The sequence below is a fragment of the Desmodus rotundus genome, chromosome 3 (genome assembly GCF_022682495.2).
Source record: "Desmodus rotundus isolate HL8 chromosome 3, HLdesRot8A.1, whole genome shotgun sequence".
Taxonomy (NCBI): domain Eukaryota; kingdom Metazoa; phylum Chordata; class Mammalia; order Chiroptera; family Phyllostomidae; genus Desmodus; species Desmodus rotundus.
This window is the reverse complement of record NC_071389.1, coordinates 187,930,308-187,952,050: the sequence shown is the minus strand read 5'-3', so window position 1 is coordinate 187,952,050 and position 21,743 is coordinate 187,930,308. Positions and strand designations below refer to the sequence as shown.

The 21,743-nt window shown below is 44.5% G+C and overlaps 1 protein-coding gene across 2 annotated transcripts in view; it reads right to left on the bottom strand.

Moving 5' to 3' along the window:
* The window catches only part of STAB2 (stabilin 2), a 123,727-nt gene that overhangs the window by 35,919 nt on the left and 66,065 nt on the right, over positions 1 to 21,743 (bottom strand). Inside the window, exons 31-44 of one of the 2 annotated variants that reach the window (XM_053921971.1) lie at positions 21,570 to 21,647; positions 19,811 to 19,909; positions 19,616 to 19,723; positions 18,652 to 18,783; positions 15,505 to 15,633; positions 13,968 to 14,024; positions 12,561 to 12,656; positions 11,335 to 11,530; positions 9,800 to 9,895; positions 6,951 to 6,996; positions 6,025 to 6,101; positions 4,736 to 4,861; positions 2,733 to 2,806; positions 1,529 to 1,600 (exon numbers count right to left, since the gene is read on the bottom strand). In XM_053921971.1, the coding sequence (XP_053777946.1) occupies positions 1,529 to 1,600; positions 2,733 to 2,806; positions 4,736 to 4,861; positions 6,025 to 6,101; positions 6,951 to 6,996; positions 9,800 to 9,895; positions 11,335 to 11,530; positions 12,561 to 12,656; positions 13,968 to 14,024; positions 15,505 to 15,633; positions 18,652 to 18,783; positions 19,616 to 19,723; positions 19,811 to 19,909; positions 21,570 to 21,647 (1,386 nt within the window). The remainder of the gene's footprint in view (positions 1 to 1,528; positions 1,601 to 2,732; positions 2,807 to 4,735; positions 4,862 to 6,024; positions 6,102 to 6,950; positions 6,997 to 9,799; positions 9,896 to 11,334; positions 11,531 to 12,560; positions 12,657 to 13,967; positions 14,025 to 15,504; positions 15,634 to 18,651; positions 18,784 to 19,615; positions 19,724 to 19,810; positions 19,910 to 21,569; positions 21,648 to 21,743) is intronic. The other variant, XM_053921972.1, reaches the window with a different exon arrangement.

Genomic DNA, 21,743 nt, shown 5'->3' with positions numbered 1-21,743 from the left:
GAGTGACTCATTGACTTGACTGAGTGGCTGAGTAACTAACTAATCAACTAACCAACTAACTAACTGCCTGACTGACCAACTAATGGACTGACTGACTACCTACCTCTCTGCATACCTGCCCCGGCCCGTGCTCCTGTGTGAGGCTCTGCTCGCCACCTGTGGGCTCTGGGTCCACTCCCCTTACCGACTCCTGTACTGTCCTCCTGTAACAATCCACCTCCTCTCCTCCAGTAGCGATGGCCTTCTCTCTGTGGTATTTTTATACTCATCAGCATAAACACATGCCTCAATATTATTCATCTTGAGAGGAAACGAACTTCCTTTCTTCATGAAAAGAATCCAGTGGCGGCGGCAGTCATGGGCACAGATGAAAGGGGAGTGGCCGTGAGTTAGTGACTCTAGTGCTGGAGTGTCAGGTACTAGTGGCTTCATTGCATTAATTGCCAAAGTAAGGTGGCCATTTTGGAAAAAGATGAAAATAGCTGCTGTTAAATCTGGCCAGTCCTGGCCGGTGTGGCTTGGTTGGTTGGAGCATCCTCCCCTAAACCGAAAGGTTGTGGTGCAATTCCTAGTCAGGGCACATGCCCAGGTTGCGGGTTTGGTCCCAGTTGGGGCATTGTATGAGAGGTGACCTGTCAATGTTTCTCTCTTGCATTAATATTTGTCTCCCTCTCTCTCCCTTCCTTCCCCTCTCTCTAAAATCAATAAGCATGTCTTTGGGTAAGGATAAAAAAAAATCTGGCCTTAGTATTAGTTGTAATAGCTCCACACCCCAGCTCTCTGCTCTCTGAGGATTCTTCCCTATTGTCCCCACATGGTCATTTCATGTGGGGACACTGTTCTCCAGATGGGCTTGCCACACCGACACAAGGCAACAGTAGCGACCTCCCTTGGAGGAAGGGCTTTCATTATGGTGTGTCTGCGCTGTTCTCATGCCCACAGCTCGAGGCTCTCAGGTGGGCAGTGTGTATGAATAAGGAAAGGAAGGTGTTTCGATGGGGCCCCACTGGGGTCACTGCCTTGTGGGAGGAACAAGTACCTCACGAAGTGGTCAAGACTAGCCTTTGAGTCAGAGAGATGTGGCTTCAAGTTCTGGCTGTGCCTTCACTCGCTCTGTGATCTTAGGCAAGGACCTTCACTCTTCCCATTTGCAGGAGGTTGAATTTTGGCCCTCCGAAAGGTGTGTCCACCTCCTAAGCCCTGGTACTGGTGAGCGTGTCCTTGTTTAGAGAGTCTTTGCAGATGTCATTAAGGATCTTGAGATGAGATTATCTTAGGTTAAACAGGCGGGCCTGAGGTCCGCCAGCATCCTTATTAGGAAAGAAGACAGACACAGACACCAAGGCCACGAGAAGACAGAGGCAGAGACTGGAGTTTCCCCAACAGTACCACTGGAACGTGAGGGAGAAATGAGCCTCCAGCCCAAAGCAGCTCTGAGGCAATCACCTCAACACCCCATCTCCTAGAAGAGGGTACAAGGCACCCTGCGCCTGACCCGAGGGGGCCTCAGTCCTAGAGTTGTACTCACAGTTAAGCAGACGTTGATGAGCGAGCAGACCTTCCCATCTCCAGTGTACCTCGGCAGACAGTTGCATACGGCCTGTCCGGGAGGAGAGGGACAGGGGTCATTTCACAGATACATTCTGCTGCCTCTCACACTTGAATTCCATACCATTAATGGTGATGTTCACAGATTTTACATCAGTGATATCTATTTTACAATGGTAACTGTCATCTTACATTTTAGCACCTTGGGCCCACCTCACTCTAGTACTGGGATCTCCTACCTATTCTATCTTTGCTACCAAGATACTTAAAAAAAAACAAAGCTTTGTTACCTTATTTGGTCCCTCACCTTTTGGGCACTCAGCTGTTTTCTCTCTTTGGTTGGTAAAGGTTCAGTTGCAAGGAAGCTAAGCTCTTACCCACTTGCATTTATACTCAGTTCTTGCTCATGTCCACCCAGGCTCCGCCCCCTGGCATGAACACCAGGTGATGGCTTTGCAGGCAAATCAGTTGCACATGTGAAAATAATCAGTCAAACCCACTGTTTGACCAAGGAAGTCAGCTGGGCACTTCAAGTTGAGGGAGGGGACACTGTCTATATGAAGTTGGGGACTGCCTGATTCATCCCCATGTCCCATGGGCCATGCTCAGGAGGACCTGAGCATGGGGGTGAGTGGTGCTAAAAGCCAGCTCTGCTCTGTTCACCAAGCTGTGTGTCCAGAAGAAGGGGCACCTGCTGCTAGTGTGTCCCCCCAAGTGGCAGCTTTCCCCTCATTTGGAACCCTCAGATTTTCACACCGGCCCAAATCTGTGCATTAGGGAGGCCCTGCAAGGTCACTGTGTTAGGGAATAGATGACCGACAGAGGGCCTAAAAATGTCATCTCTGCTGTGGCACGAGCATTTCAGCCTCGAGCCAAAGAAAACGTGTGGGATTCTGGGAATCAGGGAGCTGAAAGAAAGGGGAATATTGTTGAAGATCTTCTAGGTGCTCCTGGAGCCATGTGGTGTTTGGAGAAGACTACTCCCCACTCTAGGAAAACCCCTTCTCCTAGGGACCCTTTGCTCCCCTCCCATTTCTCCTCATTCCCAAAGAATGGCCTCATGGGGAATGCTGTCAAAATTTCTCCTAAAGTGTTTATTTTCTGCTGAGGTCTCTTCTCAGCCCCCTTCTCTCAGGCCTAGGTCTAAAGACCTTGAGCCTCACCCCCAGGGAGGCGGAGCTCACCTGGTTGGGTCCAGTCTGGGTGCACTCGGCATGCTTGTGACAGCCGCCATTGTTCTCCAAACACGGGTTGATCTCTGTAAGACAAGAAGCCAAGCCTTGCCATGAGAATCACGCCTCATTTTCAAGTACAGGCATCTTGAGAGACCAGCCAGGTGGCTAATGGAACAGGTGTCAAAGTGTGATTTTCGGTTTTCTGACAACCCGGAGGCAGAAGTAACCTAATGGGGAGGGTACCAGGCATGGTTTCTCGAAGTTGACTCTGGGGTGGGGTGTGCCAGCAGAGCCATCATCTGTGGGCTTGAATCTGTCCTCTGTTGAATGAATATAAGCATTTGCAGCCAAGGGCTTGAAATAATAGAATCTTGGAGTTCAACCCAACATGTTATGAATGATGAGATTTAGGAATTAAAAAATGTGTTGCAATCTTCACAGTATAATTGATTCAGGGAAGAATCATCAGTAGATGCTAATTTCAGGTGATATTTTTGATGAGGAGCCAAATATTTGCTCGGTGTTAAAGTGTCTTCTCACTGATTGCTAATCAGTACCAGTGGAGAAATCAGGCAGCACCTTGACCATGGGGTCAAAATTAACCGCACAAATGAGAGGCGGATGGGAACCATGAGCTTCCAGCGTGATATTGGGCCTGGAATGCCAAATCTGAATATAATCATGAAAGAACATCAGACAAATCTCGAATGAAGGACATGTAAGAAGAAAACAGTTTGGGTGGTGAATGATATTATTCCAAAGTGTCCATGCCATAGAAGACAAAGCAAGGCTGAGGAAACTTCCCAGGTCAAAGGAGAGTAAAGACACAGGATAATGAAATGCCACGCCCAATCCCAGACTGGATTCTGCACTAGAGGAAAAATACTGTCAAAAAAAGACTGTTGCTGGGTCATTTGATAAAATTGGAGTACAAATGATAATTAGACAAAAGTATTAGATCAATAATAATAATTTTACTGCAGTTGACACTGCTGTGGTTCTGTAAGAGTCCATCCTTATTCTCAAGTGCAGTCAGGTATTAAAGGATAAAGGCAATATGATGTATAGAGCTTATTCTCAAATGTTTAAAATGTAAATATAAATATATAGATGGAGAGAGAACAAAAGATAAAGCAAATGGGGCAAAATATTAACAATAAGTCAACCTAAGTAAAGAGGAAATAGGTGTTTTTTTTTTTTGCACTGTGTTTGCAACTCTTGTGTGTGATTTTTTTTTACAACTAAAAAGTTAAAGTTTAGACAACTTAACAATGGCATGCCTCTAGAGAAGAACAATGTGTAGCCATTAAAATAATGATTTGGAGGTACCCTTGTTTTCAGGGCGGGTTGTTCCATCATGTTGCTAGGCACAGTAAACATTATATAGCATAAGACACATTTTTTGTCTTTAAAAAATATATACATACAGCCCTGACCGGTGTGGCTCAGTTGGTTGGGTGTCGTCCCTCATTGTGAAAGGTTGTGGGTTCAATTCCCACTCAGGGCACATGCCTGGGTTGCGGGTTCACTGTATGAGAGGTGGCTGATCCACGTTTCTCCCTCACATTGATGTTTCTCTCTCTCTCCTTCTCCCTCCCTTCCTCTCTCTCTAAAAAATAAATAAGTAGGGTCTTAAAAAAATACATGTATACATAGCAAAATGGGGTAATTTAATAGTAGCAAGAGTGATCATCTCCAGATTCCCCCCCCTCCCCAGCCTATATGCATCCTCTAATTTTTCTATATTGAGGAGGCACTACTTACATAAAAAAAGAACTAATAAATGTTTTAAAATTCAGTTACCATCAATCATGTTTAACTAAAAATATTTCCCCTTTCTGCTCTCAGAGCGATCACACACATTCATACCCTTGTGGTCGCATTTCCATACCTTCACACCTTCCTGCCCAGGCAAACTAAAAGACGGCCTGACCTCATCCACATGTTAGGGTCCTATAACAGGCCCCGACTCTTAAACCATTGCCACTGCATCCATGAGGGATGGCACGTACCTATGCACACGACGCCGTCGCCAGCATAGCCTGCCTTGCACACGCACACTCGGCTTCCTGGGATGGTTCTCTTGCAGGTAGCCTTGGCAGAGCAGCCTCCATTGCCGATCTCACAGGCATTGATTGCTGTGGGAGACAGATCAGAGCAGAGAAGGGGGAGGGAGAGAAACATTGATGCATTTTACTCGTCACTGAGAAACGGAAGTACTTCAGAATGGCAGACGTTGGATTAAATAGGAATAATTCAAAAGAATGCAAAGGATCAGATCTTTTCACTGTTGATGTCTACCACACAGTAAAAGAAGAATAAATACCAAATTTTCACAACTTCTTCCAAAAACTGGAAGAGAAGGGAAGACTTCCTGGTTCATGTTATGAAGCCAGTATTTCCCTGATATCAAAACCAGACAAAGTCATTGCAAGAAAAATACAAACCAATATCTTTTATGAATATAGACACAAAAAATCCAAAAAAAAATACTTGCAAGTCAAATTCAGCAATATATAAGAAGGATTATACAGTGGTCCCCTGTTACCCATGAGGGGGTGCATTCCAAGATTTCCAGTGGGTGCCCGAAACTGTGGATAATATCACACCTTATGTATATTGTTTTTTCCTATATGTAGATACCTAGGATAAGGTTTAACTTATAAATTAGGCACAGTAGGAGATTAACAGCAATAACTAATAATAAAATAAAACAATTATAACAATGTACTATAATAAAAGTTATGTGAATGTGGTTTCTCTCTCTCTCAAAATACCTGGAATTTTCTATTTAATATTTTCAGACTGCGGTTGACTAACCAGGTCACTGAAACCATGGAAAGGGGGAATGACTCTACGCCATAACCAGGTGGGATCTACACAGGAACACAGTGTGGTTTAATATAAAAAAAAATCAGTTAATGTAATACAGCATTTCAATAGGATTAAAGACAAAAACCACATGATCATCTCAACAGGAGGAGCAAAAGCATTTATTGAATCAAGTTCAACAATGTTGCAGGGGCTCAAGTCCCTTTCTTCCTTACTCCAGAGTCCCCACGCCCAGGTCACACCCTAGGTCAGTCAAATCAGTGTTTCAAAAGCCCTTCAATTGCAGTTGAGGGTGTGAACCACTGTTTGGAGCGCAGGGGTGCAGTCCCCCAGCAGCGGTTTCCCTTTCCTGTTCCACCCAGCTGCCCAGCCATGGTCGGTAGCAGCTTCCCGCTCTGCCTGCAGGAGCGTGGGTCTCCCCGCAGCGCACGCTAGCCTTTCCCCCCAGAGCAAATTCTGCTTCACTTGCCTGTGCAGACTGTCCCATTCCCTTGGAATCCTGCTGCACATTTGCACGAGGCCGTGCCATCTGGGCTGAGAAGGCAGCTGCCAGGAGAAAGGGCAAATGCTGTTGGTAGGTAAGCACATAATACCCACCCCGTATATGGCCGGCGGTCCAGCTCCTGCCCCAGGCAGCATCAGAGGTCCTGCCTATGGGCTCAGGAGGACAGGCCCTTCCTAGTTTGGCCACAGGCACCTAAAATCGCAGTCATTATCAGGCAAACTAGAGGACGTACAGGTGGGCACGAGCTCGGGGATAAGGGGCCAGCTACCCATCTTCGGAGAGTCACCTGTGCCAGGGGCTGTGCTTCACACATTACTGCCTGTACCTTACCCAATATCCGATAGCCCTGACAAGTGGGTATTATTATTGTTCCCATTTACAGGCGAAGAAACCAGGGCTTAGAGGCATTAAATCATTGAGTCAATGTCGTGCAGTCAGTGACAATGACAGAGGCTTATTTGAATTCACCTCTAACTCCAGCTAAGAGGCTCCTCATTGATTAACCCATTAAGCCCTGCTGGGAGTTAGGAGCATGAAGTCCAAGAGTGGAGCAGGCTTGGCTGTGAGTCAGGAGGAAGCTCTGACGAGAGCAGAAGCCCACTGCTGGGCTCCCTCTGCCTCTGTGAAGGCGCCGCTGTGGTGTGAACTGGGGATAATGGCTGGCATTTTGCCAATGTGCCAGGTAACTCAGGTGGCAGCTTGTTCAAAACACTGGATCTGGCAAGTTGATGGCAGTCTCTTCAGAAATCCTTCTAGTTTTATATTAATTTTTTTTCTAATCCTCAGAAACAGCCTTAGAAAAATACTCTTGTGAGGATGGGGCCTGGGGTGCACACTATTAGGCAAGAATCCCCTTGGTGTTGCCCCAGAGGGGCCCAGAGGGTACCTACTTGGCGCTGGTGTGGCATGTCCCATTGCAGTTGTCTTTTGTGATTGCTGAAAAAAAAATTTGCTTTGTCAGACCTCTTTTATTAAAGTTCATTCAAGACCTATTTTTTAGTACTTGGTGCTAGGAAAAGGTTTACGCATGAAGTTTACTGTGTCAAACTATGGGACCATGTCAATTTTTTAAAAAAATATTTTTTTAATTTTCAATTACAGTTGATGTACCATATTATATTAGTTTCAGGTGTACATCCTGGTGATTAGATGCTACAGGACTTATAAAGTAATTGCCCCAATAAATCTAGTGCCCATCCGATACCATGTATAGTTATTATAAGATTGTTGACTACGTTCCCTGTGCTGTACTTTACATCCCCATGACTATTTTGTAACTATCGATTTGTACTTCCTAGTCCCTCTACCCTTTTCATCCATCCCCCAACCCCCGTCCCGTCTGGTAATGTCGTATAGATCAGGCAGATCTCTTTGTCACTGGCTGCCAGGAAGCTCAGAGCCAAATCTGAAGGTCAAACATAGTGACACAGTGCCTCCTGGGTGCCAGGCCCTGTGCTAGGTGGTGAGGATGTGAGGGTGGGTAACACTCAGTATCCTCCCTCAGGGCTGGGTGTTGAGGCGAGTCCCTCCCCGGAGCTTTATTTTCTAATTTATTTATATTTTCTACATTTCTTATTCTTTCTAGTTTTTCATCACTTTCTTAGGAAGTGATATAAATAAGCAAACACCTAATTATAATAGATATTAAAGGTGACTTTCTTGGGGTATATGCAGAAATAGCTCAGGGTCTGGCATACAGGAGCTACCAGATTTTTTGGACTATGAGACACACTGGACCCTAAGACACACCTAGGTTTTAGAGCAGGAAAATAGGGAAAAAAATTTAGAAGCAAAAAGTGTGGTCCTGCTCCTGCCTCCTGTGACCCCTCTCTACTGCCCCCCGCAAGCAAGCCAGGTAAGCTACATTTGGACTGTAAGATGCACCCCCATTTTCCTCCCAAATTTGGGCGGGAGAAATTGCGTCTTATAGTCTGAAAAATATGGTACTCAGTATGTATTTGTTGAATTAATTCCTAATTTCCTGGAACAGTATAGGTTTTTGCTCTTGAATGCTTAGTTTTTTTGGATGCTCCTGGCAGGGGAGGATCCAGAAAGTGGTTAAAGATGAGGAAAGAGTACCCTTTGGCCAGGATGCTCATGCTAAGAGCTTTCAGGAGAGAAACCTGCTTAGGCCTGGCAAGTCCCACAGAAGGCGCTGAAACAGCCCTGGGTGCAGCAGTGACCTGCTTTGTGTCAGAGGGGACATTTGCAGGCTCAGATGGAATCGTGCGGATGCAATGCAATTTCGTGCCTTTATGTGCACTATCCCTCGAGCCCGGAAGTCTGCTTCTTTCTATTCACTGTCTATTGAAATCCCAATCATCTTTTAGGTCCTCCTTTTTGAAACCTGCTCTAAACCTTTCAACTAACTTCAATTAATTGGTAGTATTGGTAGTGACTACATGGTGAGCTCTTTTGATGTGAACCCCCGCCCCCCCCATCCCCTGCCTCAGAGAGAAGGACTGCAATGACTGATTCGGGATGTCTGTCATGGGCTGGGGAGTGAGGCGTCTGCAGGAGCTGTCTTCCTTGCTGTAGCCTAGAGCCTCTGTGCTCCCCACTCCCGTACCACCATTTTTGAACGCTGTTGAACATTCATTTCCTTTTCTAGACTGGAAGCTCTTTTGCAGAGTGTGTACTGGAGGCAAGGCTGGAAAACCCGGCAAGTGCCTATTGGTGAATAGCTTTGAACACCACCCTGCTAAGCTGTTTCTCTTGGAGGCACTGAACTGTCTCCTGGAGACAATGAAGAGCCATAGCAGGTAGGAGGTGAGGAACATGACCTTATCTCGTGCTGTAGACTGAATGTTTGTGTCCTGCCCCTTTCTATATGTTGAAACTAATCCCCAGTGCAATGGTATTGGAGGTGGGCTTTTGGGAGGTGATTAGGTTGTGAGGGTGGGGCCCTCGTGAATGGGATTAGTCCCTTTTAAAAGCTACCCCAGGGAGCTACCTTGCCTCTCTTGCCATAACACAAGAAGATGGCAGTCTGCAACCAGAAGAGGGCTTTCACCAGAACCTGACCGTGAACTGGACTTCCAGCCTCCTGAACTGGAGATGTTAATTTCTGTTGCTTATAAGCCACCCAGTATATGATACTTTGTTACAGCAGCCTGAACAGACTAAGACTTCTATGTTTTGGAAAGTTCTCTCTGGCAGCAATGTGGAGAATGGAATGGAAAGAAATATAACAAGAGGCAACACGATGTATCACCAGGCTACTGGTGAGAAAAGGAGCAGAATAGAGGAATAAAACAAATGCAGAAAGATGTACGTATGAGATGCTCACTGTAGCATTGTGTATGATAGCAGAAAATTGTTTTCAAAAAGCTTGGTACAGTCATATAATAGAATATTACATAGAAGTTGAGAAAATAGTGATGTTGACCCATATTTATTTACACAGAAAGATATCCATTATATAAAGTGAAAAAGTAGACTACAGAATAGTCTATAGACCACAGCCCTATACACGTATGTTTGTATGCCTATAAAAATTTTGGAAGGCTAATACAAAATGTTAAGGATAGCCTTTTCCTGCCTTGGGAATATGAATAATTTTTATTTTCTTCTTCCTGCTTTTCTTTATTTTACAAACTTTTTGCTGCAAGTAGAGTTACTTTTATTGCTCAAGGAAGAAATAAAGATGTCCCTTCTATTTTAGAAGGGGGAAGCAAAATGTAGCTGCCGAGAAGGGAGGCTGAGGACAGGTCGTAAGTCCCGAGGGGCTGGCTCTTACCGCTGTCACATCTCACTCCTCGCCAGCCAACATCACATTCACAGGAGCCGTCACCGGAGGGTCCTTGGCTGCATCTCCCATGGACACAAGAACACACTAAATGAAAAAGTGCCCACACATTGTCAGACTTCTGAGCTGTGTTCCATGACTCATCGATCATTTACTATGAAGGTTCACTGCAGTGCACTTAATTCTCCAACCTGGTTTCAGAGAATAGCTGTCTTTAATGAAGAGCTGGATTCACAGGAGGGGCAGGGATCTGGGAGGTAGAATCGAGCAGGCTAACGGGTGAATCAGGCCATGCCTCTACAAGGACCATAGTTTTGGGACCGTGTAGCATCGTGGGGCAGCCGCCCAAGAAGTGAGAGTGTCCTCAGCTGGGGTTATTGGAGGAGCCGAGTTTATGTGGGACCCCTTGGAGTCCTGAAGAGCGGACTTTAAAAGAGGCCCATTTGCTACTGGGTTTATATAAACCCGGCGTGGCACTGCCCTCCTCAACTCCATAGAAATGACAGTTCCTTTGTTATGCAGCAGTATCACGAGCCCCTTCGAGGACTGGATGAAAGCTAGGGGTGCCTTCCCCTGGAAAAAGCATTCAGCCCATGAGGGTCCTCTCTGGGCCCAAGCCAGGACCTCCTGCACAGATACAAATGGGCAATCTTCCATGTAACATAGAAAAAACCAGCACTATAATGCCAATTATATATTATATGGCCCAATGGTAATGAGTCGACTATATATTGATTTTGCCTCGCTTGGGCCAGCTGATGATAAAGCAGTGAGAGCCAAGTCAAATTTGTGGTTTTTAGTACAAAGTAGAAGAAATGCTTTGTCTTCTTATCATGAATTAGGAAATCCCCCTCTGAAGTCGACCAGGTTGTGTTCCTGGGCACAGGAAAGTTCAGGGTAAGAGAATGCAAATGTCTGGGCTCAAATACAGTACCTTTTTTTTTTTTTTTTTTTTTTTTTTTGTGGTGAAAACAAATGAAAGCATGTGGCTTCCTGAGGGTGAATCTATAGAGTGATCTTCATATAAAAGACAACATCCTTCAAGAGCAAAGCTTTGGAGTCAAGCAAAGTATACATTCAAATCTCAGTTCTGCATCTTTCAGGTGTGACCTTGGGGAAAATCATCTAACCTATTTGCCTTAATATCTTCATCTGTAAAATGGGCATGACCTGATATAGCCACCTGTATAAGGTGCCTGTGTGGAGTAAATGAGACAAGGTGCACACATCTGCTTTTCAAACTATCGAGCACTGACCAAAACTGAGAGTGTGACTATGAGGACCAGCTACACGGCAAATACGCAGAGGTGGTTAGGATGGGGAGTGCCAATGAACAAATGGGGTGCTGGGTTGGTAGGTCTAGGTTAGAGACGGAATACGCTGGGAAACTCTGTCCTATGCAAATCACATAACACAAGTGACGTTGTAGTTCACATGGTCACGGGGGTAGGATAGCAGCCTGCCTAGGACCCAGGCCGAGTTCCTCTTCTCCTCGGCACTCGAGCAGGGAGGGGGGGGGTGTGTACCTTGGTCACAGTGGACGCCGTACTTGCCCTCCACACAGGTCTCGCAGGCTGTCCCATTGAAGCCCTCTCCACACTGGCACTTGCCCGTGCCGTACGATCCGTCCGAGCAGATGCCATTTCCAAAGCAGACCTTCTCATCTTGCCCGGGGCAGGGCTGGCACTGGTGGCCAAAGAAGCCCGCACAGCATTCTCGTTTCTGAAACAGAAGGCTAAGGCTGGGCCCACACTCCCCTCTCCTGGTTTTGTCCAGCTGCGGTGCAGAAATCCCACCGGCTAGACTGTCTGTGCGCCCTGGGCTGGGACCCCACTGTGAAGGGGTTGCAGGAACCCCTGAGAGGCTAAGCAACCTCCAGGGGTGCCAGGGACGGACGGAGGCCTCCACTGAGGAGGTAGGAAAGAGGGAAAGGAAATAGGCAAGGAAGAGAAGAGGATGAAGCAAAGCGAGAGAGAAAGAGGGGCAGCAGGTTCTAAGTACAAAATAATGCAAGCAATGTGAAAGGGGAGGGACATCGAGGGGCTCCCGAACCCCAACCTGACCCCTTCCCATTGTATGTCATCCACTTGGTACCAACAGTGGGAGGCCCATGCTGATGAGGCTTTAGTCACTCTTACAACAAATCTCTGATAGTTCAGGGAAGCCCTGTGTGAGGTCTGCATGGTTTGGCCTGATTTTATTCTTAAGAACCTGAAAACACAAGATCTCTTATAGCCTCAAGCTCTGAGGCTTAGGGCTAAAACATCTTACCTCTGTGGATAGGTAGAGGTTATGTTTGGTCTTCTGGGAAAGCAGTAAGACAGGAAGTTATAAAGAATTTTCCTGCAGGTTCCTAAGCAGCAGGACCTCACAGATACTTAGCTCTGGGGTCCTGTTTCCTAAATGCCCAGTGCACCCGCTTGTTGCTCAGGGAGTTGGCCGTGTCTTCAGCCTCTTTTGCTTGCAAGCATGCTCAGAGGGCAGTTCGCCTCTCAACTTCTCAGTCCCTCAGTTTCTTCATCATCTAATTGGACATTGCAGTGTTGACCTGTTTGCTGACTGACAGGGCTGTCCTGGGCTTTCTGGCCATCACCACCACTTTGAGTGACAATGATAACGAAGATAATAAGGTGGAAGAAAGATAAGACGGCAGAAGGCATATGTGTAAAGGCACATTGAAAACCATGACACATGATTAAGTTTCCCAATGCCACCTCTATAATTAGAAGAATGATTAAATTGTGATACTCACAATGATAGTTAGCACACAGGTTGGTTGGCATCCAATGAACACGGATCGTTTGCCCATGAAATAAATGGTATAGATACATCTCTTTGTCTCGTTATTCTATGAAATAGTAATGATTATATCAGCTTTTTAGTTAGAAAAATGTTTTCTACTCCCTAAAAGCAAATAGGTGGGTGACACGGGGCTGTCTCTTTGAAATGTTTTGGAAAGGGATGGGGATGGTTTCTTAGAGCTGCTTTATAGGAAAGAAAACATAAAAACACAGTGTTGGCAGCTGGAACACCAGGTGGGAAAATGCAAGTAATTCTACTGTAAGGTAGTATTCTGGAAAAAGAATTTTTCTCTAGAAGACTAACTCAAGTTAGGAAGAATCATAGAGTAAACCAGATGGAAATGTCCTTCTAGCATTATGTGCCAGTTGGTCTGAGCCTGGGCTTCTATTTACTGATTTCTATTCTGCCTTGATCAGAGAAGGGATTAAGGCTACTTACAAAGACCTCTGACACACAAGATTAAATTAAAACTCAAGTGAGAGAATCAGCATTGTGACTGTTACAAATAATAATAATAATTATAATTATAATTGTAATTATAATTATAATTATTATTATTTTAAATCCTCATCTGAGGGTAGTTTTTATTGATTTTAGAGAGAGAGGAAGGGTGGGGAGGGTGGGGGAGGATGGGAGAGAGAGAGAGAGAGAGAGAAAGAGACTGATGTGAGAAACATCAACCAGTTGCCTCCCATACATGCCCTGACCAGGAATTGAACCCACAACCTTTTGGTGTATGGGATGATGCTCCAACCAACTGAGCCACCTAGCTGGGGCCTGTTATAAATTATTATCATCATACTTTGGAAGGTGCACCAGTATTTATTCTTCCTCATGGTTGGAGCATTATCAGAATTAGTTTTTTATTATACAATAAAGAGCTACAAGAAACACAGGTTGGTAATTAATTCAAAGACAAATCTACCACGCCCAAGTCTGCCATCTGTTTCTTAGAGAAAATCAGCTGCATCTTCAACTGTAGAAGGAAATCAGGCAGGTGGAGCTTATCCGGGCTGGATATGGTTTTGGATATGGAAGCTGCCTCCCAATACGATGTCTTGCTTCTGGCCTCAACTGGCTACCAGAATATGTATAAAGTGAACAGTCTCTTTCTGCATTGGGCATTGGTTGAGATGATCTCCACTTTCTATTATTTATTAATTAAAATTTTGATTTAGTCCAAAAGAAGTGGATTCAAGGCTTTAGAAAGATGCGTACCACATAACAAGGTAAAACAAAAGTAAAACCAGTGAAGAAGTGAAGGAAGTGAAAAGGAAGGACCTCCCTGATTCTCGAGATTTGGACCTACCTCCCTGGGATCTGGAAACTATTTGATCAAAGCAGGAAAAATACTTACTAGTGGTTTACTTTCAGGTGGGCAGATGGGTTGCTGGGGACACTTCCCACACTTTCCCTTGACAAAACACAGAGGCAAAGAGAACATTTCATGGTTATTGATTTCAGTGCAAAATGAGGCTGTAAATATTTTCCAGGCTTTAGAGCTGAAGGTGATAGGTTACAGAATTGAAAATCAGGAAGCTATTAGGGAAGCTCGCCTGGTCAACCTCTTTAATATTTTTCGAGACAAGCACTTTAATTATCAATGCTTCAGGTCTTGGATGTTTGTGCATTGCTTCTGATGCTGATAATCCTTTAATGTGAGGAGGTCTTATCTCATCTAAGTCCAAATTTCTTTATCAACAGCCCTTACTTATTGGTAACCCATTATTTAGTGGATTGGGCCAGATTCAGTGCCCAGCCCTGGGAGCCCATGGTCCAGCTGAGGGGTCAGGGTGGAGATAATACATATACTATCACAAAACAAAGAGCACCACTTAAGAATGACAGAAACTCTCTAAGTGTGACATGTTCCTAAAACAAGAACAGGTCAATACATCTAGATTTTTTTTTTAATTTCAATTTTCTTTTATTCAAAAAACATTATGAACTTAGAACAACAGAATTTATTAAGTTGGCTCCTTATTCTCTACCACACTAGATGTGTGTATGTGTGTGTACATGTGTACCACCCTGCAGAACCTCGGCTAGTACTTTGATTAATACACAAAGAATAAATAGATGGAAAATACAAAGTTACCCTCCCCCAAATAAATAAACCTTACTTAACTCACACACTTGTTTTTCCCTTAGAATTTTCAAGAGCTCTAGATCTTAACTCAGCATCTACTGGACAGCATGGTGAGATTGGTAGTTCAGAGTCCCAGCTCTGGGGCCCCACTGCCGGGATTGGAACTCCTTCTCTGCCACTTGTCAGCTCTGTGAACCCGGATGCATTAGTTCGCTTCTCTGTGGCTCATTTCCCCCATTGATGGAATGGGGATAGTAATAGTCCCTACTTTGTAGAGTGCTGTGAAAATTATATGGGTTAACACGTGTAAAAGGTTTAGAGCAGTGCCTGGCACATAGTAAGTGCCCAATAAATGTCAGCAGCTATTACTATTACTGAAAGAATGATAATGGACTAGAGTGAAAAGTCTCCATTTCCATATTTTCTCTCCTACTAGATCAGGCTTGGCCAGTATCTGCCAAATACCATAGTCCCCTCCCTGTGTGTATGGTGGGCATGGCACATCTTCTCTTTGAGAAAGATCCTGGCTTCAAAATTCTGCTCAACACCGCCCTCCAGGCAGGCTTTCCCAGGCATCCAAGGTAAAACTTACTACATTAGATTGTGAGCCCATCGAGGGCAGAGGTCATGTCTTATGTTTGCAGAGCCTCAGCTGGGTGGTTGTAATGTTCTTGTGCACATCAGAGATGCTCACCCAGGGTTTTTTTGAACTAAATTGAGGCATCCTAATAGATGAATCTAATGCTTAAAATATGAACAAATAAACCAACACTCAGATGCATTGTTGGCCTTGGATATAACTTACACGTATATTAACAGTGTCGATACTATCACATCTATTCTTCTGAATTTCCAGAACTTTATCCAAGCCGTGGATCACTCCCTTGTCAGTGACTGCATCGGTGTAGTTAATTATGGCTTCATTTACATAGATCTGTGAATGAGAGCGTTCGATGTAAATTTTTATTGTAGTGATTTCTTTTTTAATATATTTATTGATTATGATATTACGATTGTCCCATTTCCCACCCCCCTCACTCCATTCCATCCTGCCCACCCCCTCCCTCCCACATTCCCCCCCTATAGTTCATGTCCATGGGTCATACTTATAAGTTCTTTGGCTTCTACATTTCCTATATTATTCTTACCCTCCCCCTGACTATTTTCCACCTATCATCTATGCTACTTATTCTCTGTACCTTTCCCCCCCTCTCCCCCTCCCACTCCCCTATTGACAACCCTCCATGTGATCTCCATCTCTATGGTTCTGTTCCTGTTCTAGTTGTTTGCCTAGTTTGCTCTTGTTTTTGTTTTAGGTGTGGTCGTTAATAACTGTTTCAAGGGAAGTGGGGAAGATGGGGATTGGAGGCGGTCAATATGACAACAGCCTAAGAGATAGTCCCCCACCCACTCAGAGGGTGGCACGCTGCAGTGGAAGGAGCCCTGGCCTCGGAGAGGGGGGTCTGAGTAGCAGTCCTGCATCTGGACCATCCAGCTGTGTGAGTTGGGCCCGTTGCTTTTCCTCTCTGAATCTCAAAGTTCTCTTTTGTAAAAGAAGCAGGTTGTTGCAGATAATCTCCGAGGTTTCTCTCCACCCTTCAAGCTAACTGGTTTATGATTGTTTGAAGAATCTTATAGCATGGTCTTTATGTTAGTGACCACGGGTGAAATGGCTCTGTGGACGGGCTCGGCTGTGCTCCGTCCGGCCTAGTGGCCCTGGAGGGGTGCATACTTTCCCAGACCAAGAAGTGGACAATGAGATTCACTGTTCTTTCTGCATGTCTCTACTTCATGGTTCATTTGCAATTAAGTCTCAGAAAGGCTAGGTGACACTTGTATTAGAATAAAATTAACTAACTGTTTTAGTTTGTAAAAAATGTCGCACCAGCTGTGTGATAGCATCATTTCCCAGCGTGTGGAGACTGCTCTGAGGTCAGCATTTCCCCGTGTTTCCCTTGGGGTTTCTGTGGGGTGTATGGTGTGTCTGCATCCATCTTTGCCTAGTGTGTCTATACGCATCCAAGACATGGGCACTAGGTCAATATCTATATGAGGTCAACTCAAATTCAACTTTAAGTTGAAATTTGTTTTGTTCTGATTTTTTTAAGGAGAAGGCCTTCATGATTGATTAATACAAGATAGATCAATCTATTAATTCATTCATTAACATAAGTAATATAATTGGAAATAAATGGTTCTTTGAAAAATCGGGGTGGTGTGTGTGTCTGTGTGTGTGGGTGTGGTAGGGCTGAGGTTGGGAGAATTCTTTATTGTACTGAGCAAATGTCAAGTTCATATTCAGTAAGTGTTTCCAAATGATTAATAATTTCCCCCAAAGTCCCCACAGCAGCAATATTAAAACGACTCTGCTAAGGGCTTAAACTTGAACTTCCACTGAATGTTAGAGTCCCTTGTGATGATGTACTTGGAGTCAGGTGAGCTGCCAGTGGCTGAGCTCCCCAGAGGTAGTGCAGGGTCTGTGTAAATTTGAATGACTAGCAGTAAACCTGGTGGTGTCAAATGGTGATTACAACACAAAAATTTCCAGAATTCCAAGATGTTGAGCTAATTTGAAATTTCAAAATGACAGAACTTCTGATGCTATAATACTGTTGATTTGACATTAAAATGTGATTAATTTTGACATATCCAGAGAATTTTGTGTTGCATTAAAATTTTGATTTGGACACAAGTCAATGCAGAGAGCGTTTTTCTACATCTCCATTGTCCTAAGAGAAAGTAAGTTATCACTAAAAGGAAAACCTTGGTTGTAAGATGGAACCATTTATTTATTGGGAGATGAAGCCTCTGTTTTAAGATGGTTCTGGATCAAAGGCTTTCTGAACAAATGGAAAATAAACGTGACATAATTGAAACTGACTCAACTAACTGCACCGGAACATTCCTTTCTGTGCGATGAAGTAAAAGATGACATAGACTAAAAATAAAAATGTAAGTTCTTAATAGAAATTGCTTTTCCTGAGAAAATAAGAAAATATATTTAAAAGAATCTCCTCCAAGTTATTATAAAATAGGTGAGATATTTGTAGGAGTCAGAGAAAAATCTTTGGAGTTCGATTATTCCCTAAGTAATGAAGAGTCAGAAAGACTTTCTTTTACCCGAGCAGTTTAACAAACATGCTCATAAAATTCGCCCGGAACTCAATGGTGATACCACTGAGAAAACTGTTTGTAAGCTGCCCTTCCTAACAAGAGCCAAACAGCATTATCGATGAAAGGTTTTTATGATTAAACTTACTTTATTTTAATGTAGAGCTAAGTTTGTCTTAATAATTTGCTTTTAGCATTTTTTATGAGAATGTATACTTGAGTAACTCTGAGTTTCTTGTTGAATTTTCATAGATTGACCTTCTCTCTTGATGTTTTAAATGAAATGTGTGAAGGAAATTCCCTATTTGCAATATATTAAATATGTAGTCTTGCTAATTCTTTTTTAAATGAATTCTAAACATTTAAATATACGGGGTTGTGTGAGATGTATACTGGCATATGCTGGTGTGGAGGTCAGTTGGTCCTAGGGCCTCAGTCTCCACAATCAGTGACAATGTTAATTTTTCTGGCTGCTGTGTCCTACTTATGTCCTTAGGTTCCTTGTGGCCTGGAGCCTGTGCCCCTTTCTGGGGGTAAGGTGTTGCTGGCGGTTCCCTTCCCTCTTAGAGACCACTTGGGGACTATCTGCTGGGCTTGATGGGAATCAGCCTTGAGGGGCACCTGTTACTTGCTGGGATTCAAATGCCATGATTAGCAGAGCCACATTGGTTATCCGAAGGCTGGTGACAGACGCTCTGGCTTAGTCGTTACTTTATGGTGAAACAGACAACTATCTGGGTAACATTTAGGAAGCCCTGGTGAGATCACTCCAGTGTGGAAGTGATGTCAGATGACAGCAGCTAAGACACCCATTCCTGGGTTTGGAGTGAAAGGACTGCACCTGTCCTTGGGAGACATAGAAGCTGAGGGGGTAGGAGAAGCCCAGCATGGACGCCCGGTGAATGCCGTTGTGCAGGTCATTCTTCAGGAGTTTCTCCTCCAAGATCACATGATACTTGAGGGTGTCCTCCTCCTGGACAACACACAAAATTGAAAATCAACCCACAGGCCAGTCAGTCCGCAGTCACTTACCAGGCTGCTCTCACGTGTCGGCCACTGGGGGCCATTACAGGAGCAACGGCTTGTTGACCCAGAAGTTTTGACCGAGACACCAGGGCACTGTAGCCTTAAAATATGAAATCTGAGGCAACTCACTTTGGAGAACGTGCACATTTTCCATATGAGGTAGTCGAGAACTCATTAGGTGATCCTAAAACCCAGACTGAGGGCAAGAAAGGTTGGGGGAAAGTTTTAAAGATTTCTTTGGAAAGAACTGCCGTGAAGAGAGAGAGTTGCCACACCCCAGCCTGCCTTTCACATTACAAGCCATGAGAGGAGGTTTGATGGATGTGTTAAAGAGCTTGCTGTGTTTCCCCTGCAGAGGGGCTGGCCTGTGGGACTGGGGTCTCACTCAGGCCTGAGCGATCTCATGCCAGGTACTGCTGGCAGGCTGGCTTGTCCCTGCACAGGGATCCCTGCACTCCCGCTGTTGGCTGGGACACTGGACACTCGTGTCTTGTGGACACACATCCAGGTTCCTGGGACTCCTGCGTTCTTGTGGACATGGGCCCAAATGTTTGCTTCCGTGAGTAGAACCTAAATACAGCACATGGACATCTCTGGCACATATAGGTTGGGGAGGTGTGTGTATTACAGCATCTCCTCATGACTTTATGTGAAGTATCTGGTTATGGAAAGGAAGTTTTGGTAGAAGAGTGAAAGGATATATGACTGATGAATTGTAAAGTGTTGAGTGTCTGAATTTCCAGAAAATGATTTCCCTGGTTATCGTTCCCAATACCTACTAGACTTGTGACCTTATTTTCCTGGATGTAATTCTCAATGGCATCATTGTTTGGTGCAAACACCGTGTAAGCATCAGAAGCCTCTATTGTGTTCACCAGATTATACCGCTGTAATGGAAAGAGACAAGAGCGCATGAGGGATTTATGTTCCCAGGAACCTGCGCAAGGGGGTCATGCAGAGAACGTGGTACTTGCAATGATGTAGTCCCGGAAGGTGGAGTAGTCAGGCATCTGGTCCAGCCGGGTGAGTAGGTTTGGTAAGGAGCCACTTAGACCTCTTTGGGGAACCAGAACCTGGGAAAGGAAGCCCCAAAATTCTGTTAGCAGGTGTTGGTTGGACTACAACTCTCCAATACATGGGTTCATATCACAGAACACTATTCAATTTTCAGGGCTACTCCCAGCCCCTCAAATGCCTCCGTGGACATAAAATAAGGCACCCTGCTCTGATAGTTTGCAATACCAATAGGACACATGGCTTGGGGCGTGAAGTGGGCTGGATTTCAGCCACACTCCACCTTCAGGCAGGGAACCCTTATACAGGGCACAACCTGCACAGCTGTTCATGGTGGCTTTGACAAAGGTGACCACAATGTCCAATGGACAGGTGTAGAAGGAGATCCTTAGGGAGCCAGCGAATCCTAGAAGCTAGGCAGAGAACTTGAATTGGTGGACATGCATCCCTGAAACTTTGTGTTCACATACCTTCTTCCTCAATCCAGTTACTTAACCATGAGTATGCTCAGCTGCCTCATTGTGAGAACAATAGCATCTACTTCCTCAGGTGTTGTCAACATCAAATGTGACAATGTGGGACATGTACTTGTCACCATGGCTAGCCCCTAGTGGGCTGTTAATGGTTCCAATTATGACTGTATGCAAGGCAGAGGTGCTCATGCTGATGAGAACCAGAGAAGATGCAGCTCCACCCTCCCGGGTAATGCACCCAGGAGCCTTATAAAGAGCCTCTCTTTTCTGAATGGAAATAGTTGACCTTCTCTCTAACCTAAAATAAGAACATGAGTGTGTAAGTGCCAAATGAGAATCCTTTTAGTTAAAGTGCAGTTAGTTCATTGTTTTTCTTAATCTCCCACCTTTCAAAAGCTCCCAATATACCCTAAATTCTAGCTTTAATTTCAAATAAAGATTCTAATATAATAACTAAGAATTGTAGTATAGCTTCAAACCCTATTTCACACTATGCTTTATTTTCTATTTCATACCTGAATATTGTTGAATTATACCTTAGAGGAAAATGAAAATTTCATAATACCTTTTCTACCCTTTTCCATTTTTTTAAATCCCCACATGAGGACATGCTTATTGATATGAGAGAGAAGCATCGATTGGTTTTCTTCTCTTACACGCCCTGACCAGCAACCTCTCATAAGTGCCGTAACTGGGGACTGAACCTGCAACCTAGGCACGTACCTTCACTGGGAACTGAACCTGAGACCTTCCGATTTACAGGATGACTTTCCAACCAAGTAAGCCATCCTGGCCAGGGCTACCCTTTTCCATTTTTCTAAAACAATGGGGCTTTACCCACCCCATTGTTTTAGAATGCAATAACGCAGAGAGGGGGCTGGAAAAGTGATAAGTGAGCACTTGCTTCTCCTCCAGTTCTTGACTACCTTCCACCTGGATGTATGGACTTCCCAGCACCAAGGCTCTGTGTGCCGTGTAAGATGTTCCCATACGTAAGAAATATACTCTATGTGGCCACCCTTTACACAGGGCATGTTGCAGAATATGGGCTGAGTAGGTAGTAACTGAGTCTGATTGAATGAGTAGAACCTTGAAATGGTTTTAAAAGAAAAGTACTTAAGCCCATTGCAGGTTACTTTTATATTAAGGATAAGCATTTACCCCTCCCCCCTACCAAAGATACCGTACAGGAGGATAAATAAGAGGGGGAGAGAAGCTACCTATGAGAGAGGATGGAACTTCGTACCTTGTTGATGATGTGTATCACGCCATTTGTGGCTGCGTTGTCACTGTCAATGATAGATGCCCCTTCAATCGTGATGTTCTGCAAATGCGAACCACAGTGGGAAGGTGAGTCTCCATAGAGTACACCTAGGGATCGACGTTATTTCTGGGTTTTCCACTTCCTGAGAAGCAGTGA